Source organism: Salmo salar, chromosome 09 (assembly GCF_965601325.2).
Source record: "Salmo salar chromosome 09, fSalSal1, whole genome shotgun sequence".
Classification (NCBI taxonomy): domain Eukaryota; kingdom Metazoa; phylum Chordata; class Actinopteri; order Salmoniformes; family Salmonidae; genus Salmo; species Salmo salar.
The window spans coordinates 160,205,648-160,227,848 of record NC_138299.1 but is presented as its reverse complement, the minus strand read 5'-3'; the positions used below and the strand labels follow the sequence as shown (position 1 = coordinate 160,227,848).

Below are 22,201 nucleotides of genomic sequence, written 5' to 3'. Positions count from 1 at the left end.
CTATGCATAGATAATAAACAGAGAGTAGCAGCAGTGTAAAAATGAAGATGAGGGGGACAAAGCAAATAGTCCGGGTAGCCATTTGATTAGCTGTTCAGGAGTCTTATGGCTTGGGGGGAGAAGCTGTTAGGAAGCCTTTTGGACCTAGACTTGGCGCTCCAGTACCGCTTGCCATGTGGTAGCAGAAAGAACAGTCTATGACTAGGGTGGCTGGAGTCTTTGGCAATTTTTAGGGCCTTCCTCTGACACCGCCTGGTATAGAGATCCTGGATGGGAGGAAGCTTGGCCTCAGGGATGTACTGGTTCTTACGGTCGGAGCCCGAGCAGTTGCCATACCAGGCGATGATGCAATCAGTCAGGATGCTCTCGATGGTGCAGCTGTAGAAATCATTCACTTAACAGGTGTGGCATATCAAGAAGCTGATTAAACAGCATAATCATTACACAGGTGTACCTTGTGCAGGGGACAATAAAAGGCTACTCTACAGTTTTGTAACACAACACAATGCCACAGATGTCTCAAGTTTTGAGGAAGTGTGCCATTGGCATGTTGACTGCAGGTATGTCCACCAGAGCTGTTGCCAGAGAAATGAATGTTCATTTCTCAACCATAAGCCACCTCCAATGTTGTTTTAGAGAATTTGGAAATACATCCAACCAGCCTCACAACCACAGACCACGTACAACCACACCAGCCCAGGACCTCCACATCTGGCTTCTTCACCTGCGGGATGGTCTGAGACCAGCCACCCGGACAGCTGATGAAACTCTGGGTTTGCACAACCGAAGAATTGCTGTACAAACTTCCAGAAATCGTCTCAGGGAAGTTCATCTCCGTGCTCGTCGTCCTCACCAGGGTTTTGACTTGACTGCAGTTCAGAGTCATAACCGATTTCAGTGTGCAAATGCTCACCTTTGATGACCACTGGCACGCTGGAGAAGTTTTCTCTTCACGGATTAATCCCAGTTTCAACTGTACCGGGCAGATGGCAGACAGCGTGTATAACGTCGTGTGGGCGAGCAGTTTGTTGACGTCAACGTTGTGAACAGAGTGCCCCATGGTGGCGATAGGGTAATGGTGTGGCCAGGCATAAGCAACGGACAATGAACATAATTGCATTTTATCAATGGCAATTTGAATGCACAGAAATACCATGACAAGATCCTGATGCCCATTGTCGTGCCATTCATCTGCCGCCATCACCTCATATCTCAGCATGATAATGCACGGCCCCATGTCGCAAGGATCTGTACTCAATTCCTGGAAGCTGAAAATGTCTCAGTTCTTCCATGGCCTCACCAGACTTATCACCCGTTGAGCATGTTTGGGATGCTCTGGATCTACTTGTTTTCGACCGCGTGTTCCATTTCCCGCCAATATCCAGCAAACTTCGCACAGCCGTTGAAGAGGAGGTGGGACAACATTCCACAGGCCACAATCAACAGCCTGATCAACTTAATGCAAAGGAGATGTGTCCCGCTGCATGAGGCAAATGGTGGTCAAACCAGATACTGACTGGCTTTCTGATCCACGCCCTTACCTTTTTTTTGTGACCATGAAATTCATTGGTGCAGCTGTAGAATCCATTCACTTGACAGGTGTGGCATATCAAGAAGCTGATTAAACAGCATAATCATTACACAGGTGTACCTTGTGCAGGGGACAATAAAAGGCTACTCTACAGTTTTGTAACACAACACAATGCTGCACCAATGAATTTATTTCAATTGACTGCTTTCCTTACATGAACTGTAACTCAGTAAAATCTTTCAAATTGTTGCGTTTATATTTTTTGTTCAGTGTGGATGTAGTTTTGTTTATGATGAAAATCTGCTGCAGTTACAACGACTAATGTACGGTGAAAGAACATTCTCTGCCTCAGCCTGCTGAACCTGTTATAATAAGGAAGTTTATCCTTGTGCTGTCAGAGAGAGGGCAAAAGCATACACACGTTTATCAGAAGTGCCCCCTCCCCCCCCTCTCCCCGTCCTCTGTGTATTTTACTTGCCTTTCAGACCACAGTCAGTCATATCAGTTATGTTAGAACAGTTATTGTTTGCTCTAAGAAGCACAATGTGACCTGGACAATAAGATCCCACGGGCTTGGAGTGGTATATAATGGGGGCGTTCCATGAGAAGAGTACATTTTGCGTCCCTACGATATGTTCAGTAGATATTGTGCACCAATATTGAATTTGAACAGCTTGTTTTTCTAAACGAAGTGCTCTATAATATGGACCACATGGGAGGATTCAATACATCCCCCCCAAACATTTTTTATATGAATAAAGACTTGCTAATGTGCCAAAATTAAACATTTTGCCATTGTCCCTCCGTCAACACTGTTCCACTTTTAGGAAGATTTTAATCACAACATTTCTCCAAGTTTCCACATCATTGTAAAGCCCTAGTTATTTTGTTTCTTTGACTAAGTCATTTCTGAAGATTATTCATTATTTAATTTGATTAATGCTTTATTTGTCCCTCAACCCTGTTACGTGAAATGACCTCTACTTTTAACACAGTGAAAACATATATATTTTTAAAGTAACATTTAAATCGTAGTGTAAGAGCAGGTGAGCTGGTTCTACTCTTTTCGGGCAAATTTTCTGGTATTTTGTGGTGGATTAATTAAATGGCTCTAGAGTTTTGTCTGGCCAGCTCTAATGGTTAGGAAAAACTCCAGGCCCTGCCGGTGTTACCTGTGTTACCTCTGCCACCTGTGTTATCTGTGTTACCTGTGTTAGCTGTGTTACCTGGGTTACCTGTGTTACCAGTGTTACCAGTGTTACCAGTGTTAGCTGAGTTACGCGGAGTGTTATCTGTGTTAGCTGAGTTACCAGAGTTACCAGAGTTACCAGTGTTACCAGAGTTACCAGAGTTACCAGTGTTACCTGTGTTACCAGAGTTACCAGTGTTACCAGTGTTACCAGAGTTACCAGAGTTACCAGTGTTACCAGTGTTACCAGAGTTACCAGAGTTACCAGTGTTACCAGTGTTACCTCTGTTAGCTGAGTTACCAGTGTTACCTGTGTTAGCTGAGTTACCATTGTTACCAGTGTTATCTGTGTTAGCTGAGTTACCAGTGTTACCAGAGTTACCAGTGTTACCTGTGTTATCTGTGTTAGCTGTGTTACCAGTGTTACCAGTGTTACCTGTGTTACCAGGATTACCTGTGTTACCTGTGTTACCAGGATTACCTGTGTTATCTGTGTTACCAGTGTTATCTGTGTTAGCTGAGTTACCTTTGTTACCAGTGTAACCTGTGTTAGCTGAGTTACAAGTGTTACCAGTGTTACCTGTGTTAGCTAAGTTACCAGTGTTACCTGTGTTACCTGTGTTAGCTGAGATACCAGTGTTACCAGAGTTACCAGTGTTACCAGAGTTACCAGAGTTACCAGTGTTACCAGTGTTACCTGTGTTAGCTGAGTTAGCTGAGTTACCAGTGTTACCAGTGTTACCAGAGTTACCAGAGTTACCAGTGTTACCAGTGTTACCTGTGTTAGCTGAGTTACCAGTGTTACCAGAGTTACCAGTGTTACCAGTGTTAGCTGAGTTACCAGTGTTACCAGTGTTACCTGTGTTACCTGTGTTAGCTGAGTTACCAGCGTTACCAGAGTTACCAGTGTTACCAGTGTTAGCTGAGTTACCAGTGTTACCTGTGTTACCAGAGTTACCAGTGTTACCAGAGTTACCAGAGTTACCAGTGTTACCTGTGTTATCTGTGTTACCAGTGTTACCAGTGTTACCAGGGTTACCTGTGTTAGCTGAGTTACCAGTGTTACCTGGGTTACCTGTGTTATCTGTGTCAGCTGAGTTACCAGTGTTACCAGAGTTACCAGTGTTACCTGAGTTACAAGTGTTACCAGTGTTACCAGTGTTACCAGGGTTACCTGTGTTATCTGTGTTAGCTGAGTTACCAGTGTTACCTGGGTTACCTGTGTTATCTGTGTTAGCTGAGTTACCAGTGTTACCAGAGTTACCAGAGTTACCAGAGTTACCAGTGTTACCTGTGTTACCAGTGTTACCTGTGTTACCTGTGTTAGCTGAGTTACCAGTGTTAGAGTTACCAGTGTTACCAAAGTTACCAGTGTTACCAGTGTTACCAGTGTTACCAGTGTTAGCTGAGTTACCAGTATTACCAGAGTTACCAGTGTTACCAGAGTTACCAGAGTTACCAGTGTTACCAGTGTTTGCTGAGTTACCAGTGTTACCTGTGTTAGCTGTGTTAGCTGAGTTACCAGTGTTACCTGTGGTACCAGTGTTACCAGAGTTACCAGTGTTACCAGTGTTACCAGAGTTACCAGTGTTACCAGTGTTACCAGTGTTACTTGTGTTAGCTGAGTTACCAGTGTTACCAGTGTTAGCTGAGATACCAGTGTTACCAGTGTTACCTGTGTTAGCTGAGTTAGCAGTGTTACCAGTGTTAGCTGAGATACCAGTGTTACCAGTGTTACTTGTGTTAGCTGAGTTACCAGTGTTACCTGTGTTAGCTGAGTTACCAGTGTTACCAGAGTTACCAGTGTTACCAGTGTTACCTGTGTTAGCTGAGTTACCAGTGTTACCAGAGTTACCAGAGTTACCAGTGTTACCTGTGTTACCAGTGTTACCTGTGTTAGCTGAGTTACCATTGTTACCAGTGTTAGCTGAGTTACCAGTGTTACCTGTGTTAGCTGTGTTAGCTGAGTTACCAGTGTTACCTGTGGTACCAGTGTTACCAGAGTTACCAGTGTTACCAGTGTTACCAGTGTTACCAGTGTTACCAGTGTTACCAGTGTTACTTGTGTTAGCTGAGTTACCAGTGTTACCTGTGTTAGCTGAGTTACCAGTGTTACCAGTGTTAGCTGAGTTACCAGTGTTATCTGTGTTAGCTGAGTTACCAGTGTTACCAGAGTTACCAGTGTTACCAGTGTTACCAGTGTTAGCTGAGTTACCAGTGTTACCAGAGTTACCAGAGTTACCAGTGTTACCAGAGTTACCAGTGTTACCAGTGTTAGCTGAGTTACCAGTGTTACCTGTGTTACCAGTGTTACCTGTGTTAGCTGAGTTACCATTGTTACCAGTGTTAGCTGAGTTACCAGTGTTACCTGTGTTACCAGTGTTACCAGTGTTACCAGTGTTAGCTGAGTTACCAGTGTTACCTGTGTTACCAGAGTTACCAGTGTTACCAGAGTTACCAGAGTTACCAGTGTTACCTGTGTTATCTGTGTTACCAGTGTTACCAGTGTTACCTGGGTTACCTGTGTTATCTGTGTCAGCTGAGTTACCAGTGTTACCAGAGTTACCAGTGTTACCTGAGTTACAAGTGTTACCAGTGTTACCAGTGTTACCAGGGTTACCTGTGTTATCTGTGTTAGCTGAGTTACCAGTGTTACCTGGGTTACCTGTGTTATCTGTGTTAGCTGAGTTACCAGTGTTACCAGAGTTACCAGAGTTACCAGAGTTACCAGTGTTACCTGTGTTACCAGTGTTACCTGTGTTACCTGTGTTAGCTGAGTTACCAGTGTTAGAGTTACCAGTGTTACCAAAGTTACCAGTGTTACCAGTGTTACCTGAGTTACCAGTGTTACCTGAGTTACCAGTGTTACCAGTGTTACCAGTGTTACTTGTGTTAGCTGAGTTACCAGTGTTACCAGAGTTACCAGTGTTACCAGTGTTACCAGTGTTAGCTGAGTTACCAGTATTACCAGAGTTACCAGTGTTACCAGAGTTACCAGAGTTACCAGAGTTACCAGTGTTACCAGTGTTACCAGTGTTTGCTGAGTTACCTGTGTTAGCTGTGTTAGCTGAGTTACCAGTGTTACCTGTGGTACCAGTGTTACCAGAGTTACCAGTGTTACCAGTGTTACCAGAGTTACCAGTGTTACCAGTGTTACCAGTGTTACTTGTGTTAGCTGAGTTACCAGTGTTACCAGTGTTAGCTGAGATACCAGTGTTACCAGTGTTACCTGTGTTAGCTGAGTTAGCAGTGTTACCAGTGTTAGCTGAGATACCAGTGTTACCAGTGTTACCAGTGTTACTTGTGTTAGCTGAGTTACCAGTGTTACCTGTGTTAGCTGAGTTACCAGTGTTACCAGAGTTACCAGTGTTACCAGTGTTACCTGTGTTAGCTGAGTTACCAGTGTTACCAGAGTTACCAGAGTTACCAGTGTTACCTGTGTTACCAGTGTTACCTGTGTTAGCTGAGTTACCATTGTTACCAGTGTTAGCTGAGTTACCAGTGTTACCTGTGTTAGCTGTGTTAGCTGAGTTACCAGTGTTACCTGTGGTACCAGTGTTACCAGAGTTACCAGTGTTACCAGTGTTACCAGAGTTACCAGTGTTACCAGTGTTACTTGTGTTAGCTGAGTTACCAGTGTTACCTGTGTTAGCTGAGTTACCAGTGTTACCAGTGTTAGCTGAGTTACCAGTGTTATCTGTGTTAGCTGAGTTACCAGTGTTACCAGAGTTACCAGTGTTACCAGTGTTACCAGTGTTAGCTGAGTTACCAGTGTTACCAGAGTTACCAGAGTTACCAGTGTTACCAGAGTTACCAGTGTTACCAGTGTTACCAGTGTTAGCTGAGTTACCAGTGTTACCTGTGTTACCAGTGTTACCTGTGTTAGCTGAGTTACCATTGTTACCAGTGTTAGCTGAGTTACCAGTGTTACCTGTGTTACCAGTGTTACCAGTGTTACCAGTGTTAGCTGAGTTACCAGTGTTACCAGTGTTACCAGAGTTACCAGTGTTACCAGTGTTACCAGAGTTACCAGTGTTACCAGTGTTACCAGTGTTAGCTGAGTTACCAGTGTTACCTGTGTTACCAGTGTTACCAGTGTTACGTGTTACCAGTGTTAGCTGAGATACCAGTGTTACCAGTGTTACCAGTGTTAGCTGAGTTACCAGTGTTACCTGGGTTACCTGTGTTACCAGTGTTACCAGTGTTAGCTGAGTTACCAGTGTTACCTGTGTTACCAGAGTTACCAGTGTTACGTGTTACCAGTGTTAGCTGAGATACCAGTGTTACCAGTGTTACCTGTGTTAGCTGAGTTACCAGTGTTACCAGTGTTACCAGTGATACCAGTGTTAGCTGAGTTACCAGTGTTACCAGTGTTAGCTGTGTTAGCTGAGTTACCAGTGTTACCAGTGTTACCAGTGTTACCAGTGTTACCTGTGTTAGCTGAGTTACCAGTGTTACCAGTGTTACCAGTGTTACCAGTGTTAGCTGAGTTACCAGTGTTACCAGTGTTACCAGTGTTAGCTGAGTTACCAGTGTTACCTGAGTTACCAGTGTTATCTGTGTTAGCTGGCAGTGTTACCAGAGTTACCAGTGTTACCAGTGTTAGCTGAGTTACCAGTGTTACCAGAGTTACCAGAGTTACCAGTGTTACCAGAGTTACCAGTGTTACCAGTGTTACCAGTGTTAGCTGAGTTACCAGTATTACCAGAGTTACCAGAGTTACCAGTGTTACCAGAGTTACCAGTGTTACCAGTGTTAGCTGAGTTACCAGTGTTAAATGTGTTACCAGTGTTAGCTGAGTTACCAGTGTTACCAGTGTTACCTGTGTTAGCTGAGTTACCAGTGTTACCAGTGTTACCTGTGTTACCAGTGTTACCAGTGTTAGCTGAGTTACCAGTGTTACCAGAGTTACCAGTGTTACCAGTGTTACCTGTGTTAGCTGAGATACCAGTGTTACCAGTGTTAGCTGAGTTACCAGTGTTACCAGTGTTACCAGTGTTAGCTGAGTTACCAGTGTTAGCTGTGTTAGCTGAGTTACCAGTGTTACCAGTGTTACCAGTGTTACCTGTGTTAGCTGAGTTAGCTGAGTTACCAGTGTTACCAGTGTTAGCTGAGTTACCAGTGTTACCAGTGTTACCAGTGTTAGCTGAGTTACCAGTGTTACCAGTGTTAGCTGAGTTACCAGTGTTACCAGTGTTACCAGTGTTAGCTGAGTTACCAGTGTTACCAGTGTTACCTGTGTTATCTGTGTTACCAGGATTACCTGTGTTACCTGTGTTACCAGGGTTACCAGTGTTACCTGTGTTACCAGGATTACCTGTGTTATCTCTGTTACCAGTGTTACCTGTGTTATCTGTGTTAGCTGAGTTACCTTTGTTACCAGTGTAACCTGTGTTAGCTGAGTTACCAGTGTTACCAGAGTTACCAGTGTTACCAGAGTTACCAGTGTTACCAGTGTTACCTGTGTTACCAGAGTTACCAGTGTTACCAGAGTTACCAGTGTTACCAGTGTTACCTGTGTTAGCTGAGTTAGCTGAGTTACCAGTGTTACCAGAGTTACCAGTGTTACCAGAGTTACCAGAGTTACCAGTGTTACCAGTGTTACCTGTGTTAGCTGAGATACCAGTGTTACCAGTGTTACCTGTGTTACCTGTGTTACCAGTGTTACCTGTGTTACCTGTGTTACCTGTGTTAGCTGAGTTACCAGTGTTACCAGTGTTACCAGTGTTACCAGTGTTACCAGAGTTACCAGTGTTACCTGTGTTACCTGTGTTAGCTGAGTTACCAGTGTTACCAGTGTTACCTGTGTTACCTGTGTTAGCTGAGTTACCAGTGTTACCAGTGTTACCAGTGTTAGCTGAGTTACCAGTGTTACCTGTGTTACCTGTGTTACCAGAGTTACCAGTGTTACCAGAGTTACCAGAGTTACCAGTGTTACCTGTGTTATCTGTGTTACCAGTGTTACCAGTGTTACCAGGGCTACCTGTGTTAGCTGAGTTACCAGTGTTACCTGGGTTACCTGTGTTATCTGTGTCAGCTGAGTTACCAGTGTTACCAGAGTTACCAGTGTTACCTGAGTTACAAGTGTTACCAGTGTTACCAGTGTTACCAGGGTTACCTGTGTTATCTGTGTTAGCTGAGTTACCAGTGTTACCTGGGTTACCTGTGTTATCTGTGTTAGCTGAGTTACCAGTGTTACCAGAGTTACCAGAGTTACCAGATGTTACCAGTGTTACCTGTGTTACCTGTGTTACCTGAGTTACCAGTGTTAGCTGAGTTACCAGTGTTACCAGTGTTATCTGTGTTAGCTGAGTTACCAGTGTTAGAGTTACCAGTGTTACCAAAGTTACCAGTGTTACCAGTGTTACCAGGGTTACCTGTGTTACCTGTGTTAGCTGAGTTACCAGTGTTACCTGAGTTACCAGTGTTACCAGTGTTACCAGTGTTACCAGTGTTACCAGTGTTAGCTGAGTTACCAGTGTTACCAGAGTTACCAGTGTTACCAGTGTTACCAGTGTTAGCTGAGTTACCAGTGTTACCAGAGTTACCAGTGTTACCAGAGTTACCAGAGTTACCAGTGTTACCAGTGTTAGCTGAGTTACCAGTGTTACCTGTGGTACCAGTGTTACCAGAGTTACCAGTGTTACCAGTGTTACCAGAGTTACCAGTGTTACCAGTGTTACCTGTGTTAGCTGAGATACCAGTGTTACCTGTGTTACCAGTGTTACCAGTGTTACCAGTGTTACCTGTGTTAGCTGAGTTACCAGTGTTACCTGTGTTAGCTGAGTTACCAGTGTTACCAGTGTTAACAGTGTTAGCTGAGTTACCAGTGTTACCAGTGTTACCTGTGTTAGCTGAGTTACCAGTGTTACCAGTGTTAGCTGAGTTACCAGTGTTACCTGTGTTAGCTGAGTTACCAGTGTTACCAGTGTTACCAGTGTTACCAGTGTTACCAGTGTTACCAGAGTTACCAGTGTTACCAGAGTTACCAGAGTTACCAGTGTTACCAGTGTTACCTGTGTTAGCTGAGTTACCAGTGTTACCAGTGTTACCAGAGTTACCAGTGTTACCAGTGTTACCTGTGTTAGCTGAGTTACCAGCGTTACCAGAGTTACCAGTGTTACCAGTGTTACCAGTGTTAGCTGAGTTACCAGTGTTACCTGTGTTACCTGTGTTACCAGAGTTACCAGTGTTACCAGAGTTACCAGAGTTACCAGTGTTACTGGCTGTGTTACCAGTGTTACCAGTGTTACCAGGGTTACCTGTGTCCGAGCCAGAGTTACCAGTGTTACCAGGAGTGGTACCAGTGTTACCTGAGTTACAAGTGTTACCAGTGTTACCAGTGTTACCAGGGTTACCTGTGTTATCTGTGTTAGCTGAGTTACCAGTGTTACCTGGGTTACCTGTGTTATCTGTGTTACCTGAGTTACCAGTGTTAGCTGAGTTACCAGTGTTACCAGTGTTATCTGTGTTAGCTGAGTGTACCAGTGTTAGCGAGTTACCAGTGTTACCAAAGTTACCAGTGTTACCAGTGTTACCAGAGTTACCAGTGTTACCAGAGTTACCAGTGTTACCAGAGTTACCAGTGTTACCAGAGTTACCAGAGTTACCAGTGTTACCAGTGTTAGCTGAGTTACCAGTGTTACCTGTGTTAGCTGTGTTAGCTGAGTTACCAGTGTTACCTGTGGTACCAGTGTTACCAGAGTTACCAGTGTTACCAGAGTTACCAGTGTTACCAGTGTTAGCTGAGATACCAGTGTTACCAGTGTTACCAGTGTTACCAGTGTTACCTGTGTTAGCTGAGATACCAGTGTTACCAGTGTTACCTCTGTTAGCTGAGTTACCAGTGTTACCTGTGTTAGCTGAGTTACCAGTGTTACCAGTGTTAACAGTGTTAGCTGAGTTACCAGTGTTACCAGTGTTACCAGTGTTAGCTGAGTTACCAGTGTTACCAGTGTTAGCTGAGTTACCAGTGTTATCTTTGTTAGCTGAGTTACCAGTGTTACCAGAGTTACCAGTGTTACCAGTGTTACCAGTGTTAGCTGAGTTACCAGAGTTACCAGTGTTACCAGAGTTACCAGTGTTACCAGTGTTACCAGTGTTAGCTGAGTTACCAGTGTTACCTGTGTTACCAGTGTTACCTGTGTTAGCTGAGTTACCAGTGTTACCAGTGTTAGCTGAGTTACCAGTGTTACCTGTGTTACCAGTGTTACCAGTGTTACCAGTGTTAGCTGAGTTACCAGTGTTACCAGTGTTACCAGAGTTACCAGTGTTACCAGTGTTACCAGAGTTACCAGTGTTACCAGTGTTACCAGTGTTACCTGTGTTAGCTGAGATAACAGTGTTACCAGTGTTACCAGTGTTAGCTGAGTTACCAGTGTTACCTGTGTTACCAGTGTTACCAGTGTTACCAGTGTTAGCTGAGATACCAGTGTTACCAGTGTTACCTGTGTTAGCTGAGTTACCAGTGTTACCAGTGTTACCAGTGTTACCAGTGTTACCAGTGTTAGCTGAGTTACCATTGTTACCAGTGTTAGCTGTGTTAGCTGAGTTACCAGTGTTAGCTGAGTTACCAGTGTTACCAGTGTTACCAGTGTTACCAGTGTTAGCTGAGTTACCAGTGTTACCAGTGTTAGCTGAGTTACCAGTGTTACCAGTGTTACCAGTGTTACCAGTGTTAGCTGAGTTACCAGTGTTACCAGTGTTAGCTGAGTTACCAGTGTTAGCTGAGTTACCAGTGTTACCAGTGTTAGCTGAGTTACCAGTGTTACCAGTGTTACCAGTGTTAGCTGAGTTACCAGTGTTACCAGTGTTAGCTGAGTTACCAGTGTTATCTGTGTTAGCTGAGTTACCAGTGTTACCAGAGTTACTAGTGTTACCAGTGTTACCAGTGTTAGCTGAGTTACCAGTGTTACGAGAGTTACCAGAGTTACCAGTGTTACCAGAGTTACCAGTGTTACCAGTGTTAGCTGAGTTACCAGTGTTACCTGTGTTACCAGTGTTACCTGTGTTAGCTGAGTTACCAGTGTTACCAGTGTTACCAGTGTTAGCTGAGTTACCAGTGTTACCTGTGTTACCAGTGTTACCAGTGTTACCAGTGTTAGCTGAGTTACCAGTGTTACCAGAGTTACCAGTGTTACCAGTGTTACCAGTGTTACCTGTGTTAGCTGAGATACCAGTGTTACCAGTGTTACCAGTGTTACCTGTGTTAGCTGAGTTAGCTGAGTTACCAGTGTTACCAGTGTTACCAGTGTTAGCTGAGTTACCAGTGTTACCAGTGTTACCAGTGTTAGCTGAGTTACCAGTGTTACCAGTGTTAGCTGAGTTACCAGTGTTACCAGTGTTAGCTGAGTTACCAGTGTTACCAGTGTTACCAGTGTTACCAGTGTTAGCTGAGTTACCAGAGTTACCAGAGTTACCAGGGTGTACCAGTGTTACCAGTGTTAGCTGAGTTACCAGTGTTACCTGTGTTAGCTGAGTTACCAGTGTTACCTGTGTTAGCTGAGTTACCTGTGTTAGCTGTGTTAGCTGAGTTACCAGTGTTACCAGTGTTACCTGTGTACGATCTGTTCATTCTATGTCCTCTCTAACACCCCCTCTAGGTTCCACATTAACCTGCAGTGTGGGGAATTTGAGGGCAGTGATATCGGCTTTCACTTCAACCCTCGTTTCGACGGATGGGACAAGGTGGTGTTCAACAGCTGCCAGGAAGGGCAATGGGGTTCAGAGGAGAAGACCCACCACATGCCTTTTAGCAAGGGAGACGCCTTCGAGATGGTTATCATCATTAACCAGGAGGGTTACCAGGTCAGTTATAGAGATACTGTATAGATATATATTTATACACACACACATATATATATATACATACATATATAAATATATATACTTTATAGATAATGTATAGATAGAGATACTGTATACATATATATATATATATATATATACACACATAGATATATATATAATTTATAGATACTGTATAGATATAGATACTGTGTAGATATAGTGATAGATACTATGTAGATATAGGTTGTGTATAGATATAGATTGTATATAGATATAGGTATAGATACTGTATAGATATAGACACTGTGTAAATGTAGATATACGTACTGTATAGATATAGATACTGTATAGATATAGATACAGATACTGTATAGATAGAGATACTGTGAAAGATATAGTAATAGATACTATGTAGATATAGATTGTGTATAGATATAGATTGTATATAGATATAGGTATAGATACTGTATAGATATAGACACTGTGTAAATGTATATATACGTACTGTATAGATATAGATATAGCGATAGATACTGTATAAATATAGATATAGATACTGTATAGATACATAGATACTGTATAAATATAAAAATACTGTATAGATATAGATACTGTATAGATATAGATGCTGTGTATAAATATACAAATACTGTATAGATATAGATACTGTATAGATATAGATAGGGCTGTATAGATATAGATGCTGTATAGATATAGATAATGTATAGATATAGATAATGTATAGATGTAGATATAGATACTGTATAGATATAGATGCTGTATAGATATAGATACTGTATAAATATACAAATACTGTATAGATATAGAAACTATATAGATATAGATAATGTATAGATATAGATACTGTATAGATACATAGATACTGTATAGATATAGATACTGTATAAATATACAAATACTCTGTATAAATATACAAATACTGTATAGATATAGATACTGTATAGATATAGATACTGTATAGATATAGGCATAGATATAGGTACAGCGATACCGTGTAGTTATATATACAGGTAACTGCCAAAATAATGGAAACGCTTGAATAAGTGAAATTTTACAGAGTATATTGAAAGCATGTTCCTGAGTTAATTAAGCAATTAACATCTCATCATGCTTAGGTTGATGTATAAACATGCTGGGCAGGCCATTATTATTGGCTACCATAGCTATGCCCCCATAGGATAACAATGCCCCCGTCCACAGGGCACGAGTGGTCACTGAATGGTTTGATGAGTAAGGAAAACGACGTGAACCATATGCCCTGGGCCGTCTCAGTCACCAGATCTCAACCTAATTGAACACTTTACGGGAGATTCCAGAGTGGTGACTGAGACAGCGTTTTTCACCACCATCAACAAAGCACCAAATTATGGAATTTCTTGTAGAAGAATGGTGTCGCATCCCTCCAATAGAGGTGTGGTGGCCCAACGCCCTATTGAGTTGTCTATGGGTTAGACCACAGTTGTGTATGGGTTAGGGTTAGACCATAGTTGTGTATGGGTTAGGGTTAGACCATAGTTGTGTATGGGTTAGGGTTAGACCACAGTTGTGTATGGGTTAGGGTTAGACCATAGTTGTGTATGGGTTAGGGTTAGACCATAGTTGTGTATGGGTTAGGGTTAGACCATAGTTGTGTATGGGTTAGGGTTAGACCATAGTTGTGTATGGGTTAGGGTTAGACCATAGTTGTGTATGGGTTAGGGTTAGACCATAGTTGTGTACGGTCAGATGAGCTAATGTGTGTTTTTCTGTCGTAGGTGACAGTGAACGGTCGAGACTTTCACATGTTCAAACATCGCATTCCAGTGGAGAGAGTCAACGCCCTGCAGATAGGAGGCGACGTTTCCATCCAGACCATCAACGTCATCGGGGTGAGACTGGAGCAGGGGGGTGGGGTCTGGAGCAGGGGGGTGGGGTCTGGGGAAGGGGGGTGGGGGCAGGGGAAGGGCGGTGGGGACTGGGGGGTGGGGGCTGGGGCAGGGGGGTGGGGACTGGGTTAGGGGAAGGGGGGTGGGGCAGGGGAAGGGGGCAGGGGGGTGGGGACTGGAGCAGGGGGGTGGGGCAGGGGGGTGGGGACTGGGGGATGGGGGCTGGGGAAGGGGGGAGGGGGCTGGGGCAGGGGGGTGGTGGCTGGTGCAGGCGGGTGGGGACTGGGTTAGGGGAAGGGGGGTGGGGCAGGGGAAGGGGGCAGGGGGGTGGGGACTGGAGCAGGGGGGTGGGGCAGGGGGGTGGGGGTAGGTTCAGAGAGCAGTATTTTAACAGGCTTAAAGGTAGAAGTTGCCCTCTGTTGCCAACAAATCTAGGGTCAGCGTACCCTTCCCAAATCCTACAGGAAAGATAATTGCGCCATCATCTGTCATTTTTATGTTAATTCAATGGTTCAAAGCTTTCGGGCAGCAGTTACAAGCAATACATGGGATGAGAGAACAGGAGAGAATTTTAAATAGTGGATTTAATGAATAATCCATTTCTCAATAGTCTTTGCTTTTGCCCTTCTGTGTGCCAGGACACACACACACACACACACACACACACACACATACACACACACACACACACACACACACACACACACACACACACACACACACACACACACACACACACACCGGTTCACACACCCACAGGCATACTATGATTACCATTGCTTTGCTCAATTAAGTGCTCAATGGTCGTTGCTTTTGCGCAAGGGCACTACAGTAGGAGGCAATAGATACCCAGGTGGAATGGGAGTGAGTATGGACTGGCTACACAACACATTACACACACAAACACACACATATGGCAGAACGGATGTAGCTGGAATAAGCTGTGTATTCTTCAGGGAGGAGGAGGAATGGGAGGTGGATATCCTACAGGTGGAATGGGAGGAGGCAACATGGCGGTACGTATATATATATATATTTATATCGTATATGTATTGAACCCACTATATTGGCGTTGTGTCATGATCTACCAACTAAGCCATACAAGACCACTGGAGGGCTTAGCACTGAATGTTGTGGGGTGACTACATAGCGATATATCCTCATGAATGTTGTTGGGTGACTGTACATAGAGATATATCCTCATGAATGTTGTAGGGTGACTGTACATAGCGATATATCCTCATGAATGTTGTGGGGTGACTGTACATAGCGATATATCCTCATGAATGTTGTGGGGTGACTGTACATAGAGATATATCCTCATGAATGTTGTGGGGTGACTGTACATAGCGATATATCCTCATGAATGTTGTGGGGTGACTGTACATAGAGATATATCCTCATGAATGTTGTGGGGTGACTACATAGCGATATATCCTCATGAATGTTGTGGGGTGACTGTACATAGCGATATATCCTCATGAATGTGGGGTGAATGTACATAGAGATATATCCTCATGAATATTGTGGGGTGACTGTACATAGCGATATATCCTCATGAATGTTGTTGGGTGACAGTACATAGCAACATATCCTTATGAATGTTGTGGGGTGACTGTACATAGAGATATATCCTCATGAATGTTGTGGGGTGACTGTACATAGCGATATATCCTCATGAATGTTGTGGGGTGACTGTACATAGCGATATATCCTCATGAATGTTGTGGGGTGACTGTACATAGCGATATATCCTCATGAATGTTGTGGGGTGACTGCATAGTGATATATCCTCATGAATGTTGTGGGGTGACTACATAGCGATATATCCTCATGAATGTTGTGGGGTGACTACATAGCGATATATCCTCATGAATGTTGTGGGGTGACTGTACATAGCGATATATCCTCATGAATGTTGTGGGGTGACTGTACATAGCGATATATCCTCATGAATGTTGTGGGGTGACTGTACATAGCGATATATCCTCATGAATGTTGTGGGGTGACTGTACATAGCGATATATCCTCATGAACGTTGTGGGGTGACTGTACATAGCGATATATCCTCATGAATGTTGTGGGGTGACTATACATAGTGATATATCCTCATGAATGTTGTGGGGTAACTGTACATAGTGATATATCCTCATGAATGGTGTGGGGTGACTGTACATAGAGATATATCCTCATGAATGTTGTGGGGTGACTGTACATAGCGATATATCCTCATGAATGGTGTGGGGTGACTGTACATAGAGATATATCCTCATGAATGGTGTGGGGTGACTGTACATAGAGATATATCCTCATGAATGTTGTGGGGTAACTGTACATAGTGATATATCCTCATGAATGGTGTGGGGTGACTGTACATAGAGATATATCCTCATGAATGTTGTGGGGTGACTGTACATAGCGATATATCCTCATGAATGGTGTGGGGTGACTGTACATAGAGATATATCCTCATGAATGGTGTGGGGTGACTGTACATAGAGATATATCCTCATGAATGTTGTGGGGTAACTGTACATAGCGATATATCCTCATGAATGGTGTGGGGTGACTGTACATAGAGATATATCCTCATGAATGTTGTGGGGTGACTGTACATAGCGATATATCCTCATGAATGTTGTGGGGTGACTGTACATAGCGATATATCCTCATGAATGTTGTGGGGTGACTATACATAGTGATATATCCTCATGAATGTTGTGGGGTAACTGTACATAGTGATATATCCTCATGAATGGTGTGGGGTGACTGTACATAGAGATATATCCTCATGAATGTTGTGGGGTGACTGTACATAGCGATATATCCTCATGAATGGTGTGGGGTGACTGTACATAGAGATATATCCTCATGAATGTTGGTAACTGTACATAGCGATATATCCTCATGAATGTGTTTCTTAGCGTGTCGTAAACTCTGGATGACATTTGATATGTTTCCCACCGTCAACAGGGAGGATATCCTGCTGGAGGATACCCAGGTGATCAAATGGGGGTGAGTTGGTACCACACTTGGTGACGTTCATGTGTCTGTGTCATCAAATACCATTACATATATTTATACTGTATGTCTGTCGATGCTTATCAGGGTGGAGGATACCCACAGGGTGGAGGATACCCACAGGGTGGAGGATACCCACAGGGTGGAGGATACCCACAGGGTGGAGGATACCCAGGTGACATGGGGGTCAGTACTGTCACCTGTTATAACAGTGGGTCTTAATGCTTTGAATGTGGGATAATTTTCTTCAGTAGATAGTTCTGCATCAGTTAGTAAATACATGACTTAACGTAACACTTATGGCTGACAGCTGTATTCTGGTGTGTGTGATGTGTTGTCTGTGTGTGTGTGTGTGTGTGTGTGTGTGTGTGTGTGTGTGTGTGTGTGTGTGTGTGTGTGTGTGTGTGTGTGTGTGATGTCTGTGTGTGTGTGTGTGTGTGTGTGATGTCTGTGTGTGTGTGTGTGTGTGTGTGTGTGTGTGTATGTGTATGTGTGTGTGTATGTGTGTGTGTGTGTGTGTGTGTGTGATGTCTGTGTGTATGTGTGTGTGATGTCTGTGTGTATGTGTGTGTGTGTGTGTGTGTGTGTGTGTGTGTGTGTGTGTGTGTGTGGTGTGTGTGTGTGTGTGTGTGTGTGTGTGTGTGTGTGTGTGTGTGTGTGTGATAACATCCCTGTTTGTGGTCAGGGAGGGTATCCTGGTGGAAACCTGCCGGTCATGTGTGGACAGCCAATATACAACCCTGTAAGTAACATCTGTGTGTGAGTCAGGATAGATTTGTTTGGTCCTAAGTATACATACATACAGTATACCCTACATGGTGTCAGTGGACTGACTCCTGTCCTATGTGTATCAGCCTGTCCCGTACTCCAGCATGATTCCAGGAGGGATGTCTCCGAAGAAGACTATCGTCATCAGAGGCATGGTGCCTCTAGGAGCTAACAGGTCTGTAGTACCCTAACCCCTATCCCCTAACCCATCAGAGGCATGGTGCCTCTAGGACAGGCAGGTCTGTAGTATCCTAACCCCTATCCCCTAAACCCTATCCCCTAACCCCTATCCCCTATCCCCTAACCCATCAGAGGCATGGTGCCTCTAGGAGCTAACAGGTCTGTAGTACCCTAACCCCTATCCCCTAACCCTATCCCCTAACCTCTATCCCCTAACCCATCAGAGGCATGGTGCCTCTAGGAGTTAACAGGTCTGTAGTATCCTAACCCATAACCCCTATACCCTATCCCCTAACCCCTATCCCCTAAACCCTATACCCATGGTGCCTCTAGGACAGGCAGGTCACCAGTGATACAAGTCAGTATTCTATGTCCATCCATGTCTGAGGACATCAGGAGATGATGTGGAAACTGGCCACTAGGGGGCAACAGTTTGTCTGCCTCTGATTCCAGTGGTAGAACGTTTTTTTTTAAATATCTTTGTTTACACCAAACCTCTGATTCCAAATGTTGTATATTCAAATCCAGTGATTGAATGTTGTTTTTGTTTTTGATTTTAAGTCTATACCAAACCTTACCTTAACCATTCAGAGTTAATGCCTAACCTTAACCATTCAGAGTTAATGCCTAACCTGAACCATTCAGAGTTAATGCCTAACCTGAACCATTCAGAGTTAATACCTGACCTTAACCATTCAGAGATAATGCCTAACCTTAACCATTCAGAGTTAATGCCTAACCTTAACCATTCAGAGTTAATGCCTAACCTTAACCATTCAGAGATAATGCCTAACCTTAACCATTCAGAGATAATGCCTGACCTTAACCTTAAACACTTTGAAATGTGACTTTTAAAACAACTTTGACATTTAACGTTTGAGAAACATGGATGAACGTCTGATTCTGACGTGAGACTGTGAGAGCTGGTTGAGGATCTACCAGGTCTGTAGGTGCTCATTTTAGTCTTAGCCCTTCCCCCAGCTATAGAAATATTGCAGTTTTATTTTCCCCAGAAATGTTCCTGGTCTGATCAGGTTACATAGTCAATAAACACTCCTACAGTTGAAGTCGGAAGTTTACATTCACTCAGGATGGAGTCATTAAAACTCGTTTTTCAACCACTCCTCAAATTTCTTGTTAACAAACTATAGTTTTGGCAAGTCGGTTAGGACATCTACTTTGTGCATGACACAAGTCATTTTTCCAACAATTGTTTACAGACAGATAAGTTAAGTTGACTGTGCCTTTAAACAGCTTGGAAAATTCAAGAAAATGATGTCATGGCTTTAGAAGCTTCTGATAGGCTAATTTACATAATTTGAGACAATTGGAGGTGTACCTGTGAATGTGTTTCAAGGCCAACCTTCAAACTCAGTGTCACTTTGGTTGGCATCATGGGAAAATCAAAAGAAATCAGCCAAGACCTCATAAAAAAAAATGGTAGACCTCCACAAGTCTGGTTCATCCTTGGGAGCAATTTCCAAACACCTGAAGGTACCACGTTCACCTGTACCAACAATATTACGCAAGTATAAACACCATGGGACCACGCAGCAGTCATACCGCTCAGGAAGGAGACGCATTCTGTCTCCTAGAGATGAACGTACTTTGGTGCGAAAAGTGCAAATCAATCCCAGAACAACAGTAAAGGACCTTGTGAAGATGCTGGAGGAAACAGGTACAAAAGTATCTATATCCACAGTAAAACGAGTCCTATATCGACATAACCTGAAAGGCAGCTCAGCAAGGAAGAAGCCACTGCTCCAAAACTGCCATAAAAAAGCCAGACTACGGTTTGCAACTGCACATGGGTACAAAGATCGTACTTTTTGGAGAAATGTCCTCTGGTCTGATGAAACAAAAATAGAACTGGTTGGCCATAATGACCATCGTTATGTTTGGAGGAAAAAGGGGGAGGCTTGCAAGCCGAAGAACACCATCCCAACCGTGAAGCACGGGGGTGGCAGCATCATGTTGTGGGGGTGCTTTGCTGCAGGAGGGACTGGTGCACTTCACAAAATAGATGGCATCAAGAGGATGGAAAATGATGTGGCTATATTGAAGCATCATCTCAAGACATCATTCAGGAAGTTAAAGCTTGGTCGAAAATGGGTCTTCCAAATGGACAATGACCCCAAGCATACTTCCAACGCTGTGACAAAATGGCTTAAGGACAACAAAGTCAAGGTATTGGAGTGGCCATCACAAAGCCCTGACCTCAATCCTGTAGAACATTTGTGGGCAGAACTGAAAAAGCATGTGTGAGCAGGAGGCCTACAAACCTGACTCAGTTACACCAGCTCTGTCACGAGGAATTCACCCAACTTATTGTGGGAAGCTTGTGGAAGGCTACCTGAAACGTTTGACCCAAGTTAAACAATTTAAAGGCAATGCTAACAAATACTAATTGAGTGTATGTAAACTTCTGACCCACTGGGAATGTGATGAAAGAAATAAAAGCTGAAATAAATAATTCTCTCTACTATTATTCTGACATTTCACATTCTTACAATAAAGTGGTGAGCCTAACTGACCTAAGACAGGGAATTTTTACTAGGATTAAATGTCAGGAATTGTGGGAAAACTGAGTTTAAATGTATTTGGCGAAGGTGTATGTAAACTTCCGACTTCAACTGTATGCTTACCGGTGGGCCTGTTGTGTTGTAGGTTCTCTATAAACTTCATTGTGGGCGGCTCGCGGGACATAGCGTTCCACATGAACCCTCGTCTACAGGAGAGAGTGGTCGTGAGAAACAGTATGATTGGTGGAAGCTGGGGCATGGAGGAGAAAGAGATCAGCATTAACCCCTTCCGGGAGGGAGAGTACTTTGACGTGAGTACACACAGCACACACAGAATCTCACTTTGTCAAGGTTCACGGGTATGAGATCTACGGACATTGTGTAAAATTAGAATTGAAGTTGTCCAAGATGACAACATTCTAACTCGTTCCTCAGTTACTCTACGGTCTGGTTGCATGGGTATTCAGTGCCATTTTGGCTATCTATGTCAAGTTCGGTTTTTTTCCCTCTCTCTCTCTCTCTCTCTTAGATGTCTATCCGTTGTGGGAACCAGCGGTTCAAGGTGTTTGTGAATGGGCAGCACATGTGTGACTTCTTCCACCGCTTCCAGAACTACAACCAGATAGACACGGTGGAGCTGGAGGGAGACGTACAGATCTCATACGTACACTTCTGAGCCAATACACACACACACACACACACACACACACACACACACACACACAATACTACACACACACATGCAAACAGTCTGGATGTTCCACCATGATTCAGCATTGTACCTCTGTAAGCAGGTTGTTATTAGATGTTAAGTGGATCCTAAGAGAGAGAATCAAAGTAATCAAACTACTTTTAATAAAATAATTATCATAACCAAAGACTGGTACTCCTCATTTCATGTAGCACATAGCAGTAATATCACATACAGACATATAGTCCATACAGCGGTGTAAAGAATACACATTTATTTCTAACAAAATAAGTATAGAAATCTGGTTTAAAAATCAACAATGAGTACATTTACACACACACTAATAATTCGATATTAAACTGATTATGGCAGTAGGCCGAGTTTGGCATTAGTCATGTAAACACATTACTCTGCTTATCTTAATCGGCTTGTAAGGTCATAACTGAAGTAAGAATACGCCAATTAAAACACTTGAGGAAGCGTTTGAATTATTAGGAAATGTAAACAGATGAATCGACGTTCCAGTGGTGTGTTTGATCTCTGCATGTGCCAGCACCTGGTAGTACAAGCTTCCCTCTTTTACGCTAGTGATGTGAGTTCCTAAAAACTGATCTTACAAATCGT

The 22,201-nt window shown here is 43.4% G+C and overlaps 1 protein-coding gene across 2 annotated transcripts in view; it reads left to right on the top strand.

The window, feature by feature from the left end:
• Positions 1-21,764, top strand: part of LOC106613332 (galectin-4) — a 31,680-nt gene extending 9,916 nt beyond the window's left edge. The window contains exons 3-11 of one of the 2 annotated variants that reach the window (XM_045724886.2): positions 12,323-12,527; positions 14,285-14,398; positions 15,352-15,411; positions 17,369-17,410; positions 17,504-17,602; positions 18,102-18,158; positions 18,271-18,359; positions 21,032-21,197; positions 21,416-21,764. In XM_045724886.2, coding sequence (XP_045580842.2) covers positions 12,323-12,527; positions 14,285-14,398; positions 15,352-15,411; positions 17,369-17,410; positions 17,504-17,602; positions 18,102-18,158; positions 18,271-18,359; positions 21,032-21,197; positions 21,416-21,562 — 979 coding nt within the window. In that variant the 3' untranslated portion in view covers positions 21,563-21,764. The remainder of the gene's footprint in view (positions 1-12,322; positions 12,528-14,284; positions 14,399-15,351; positions 15,412-17,368; positions 17,411-17,503; positions 17,603-18,101; positions 18,159-18,270; positions 18,360-21,031; positions 21,198-21,415) is intronic. The other variant, XM_045724887.2, reaches the window with a different exon arrangement.
• The last annotated feature ends 437 nt before the right edge of the window (positions 21,765-22,201 follow it).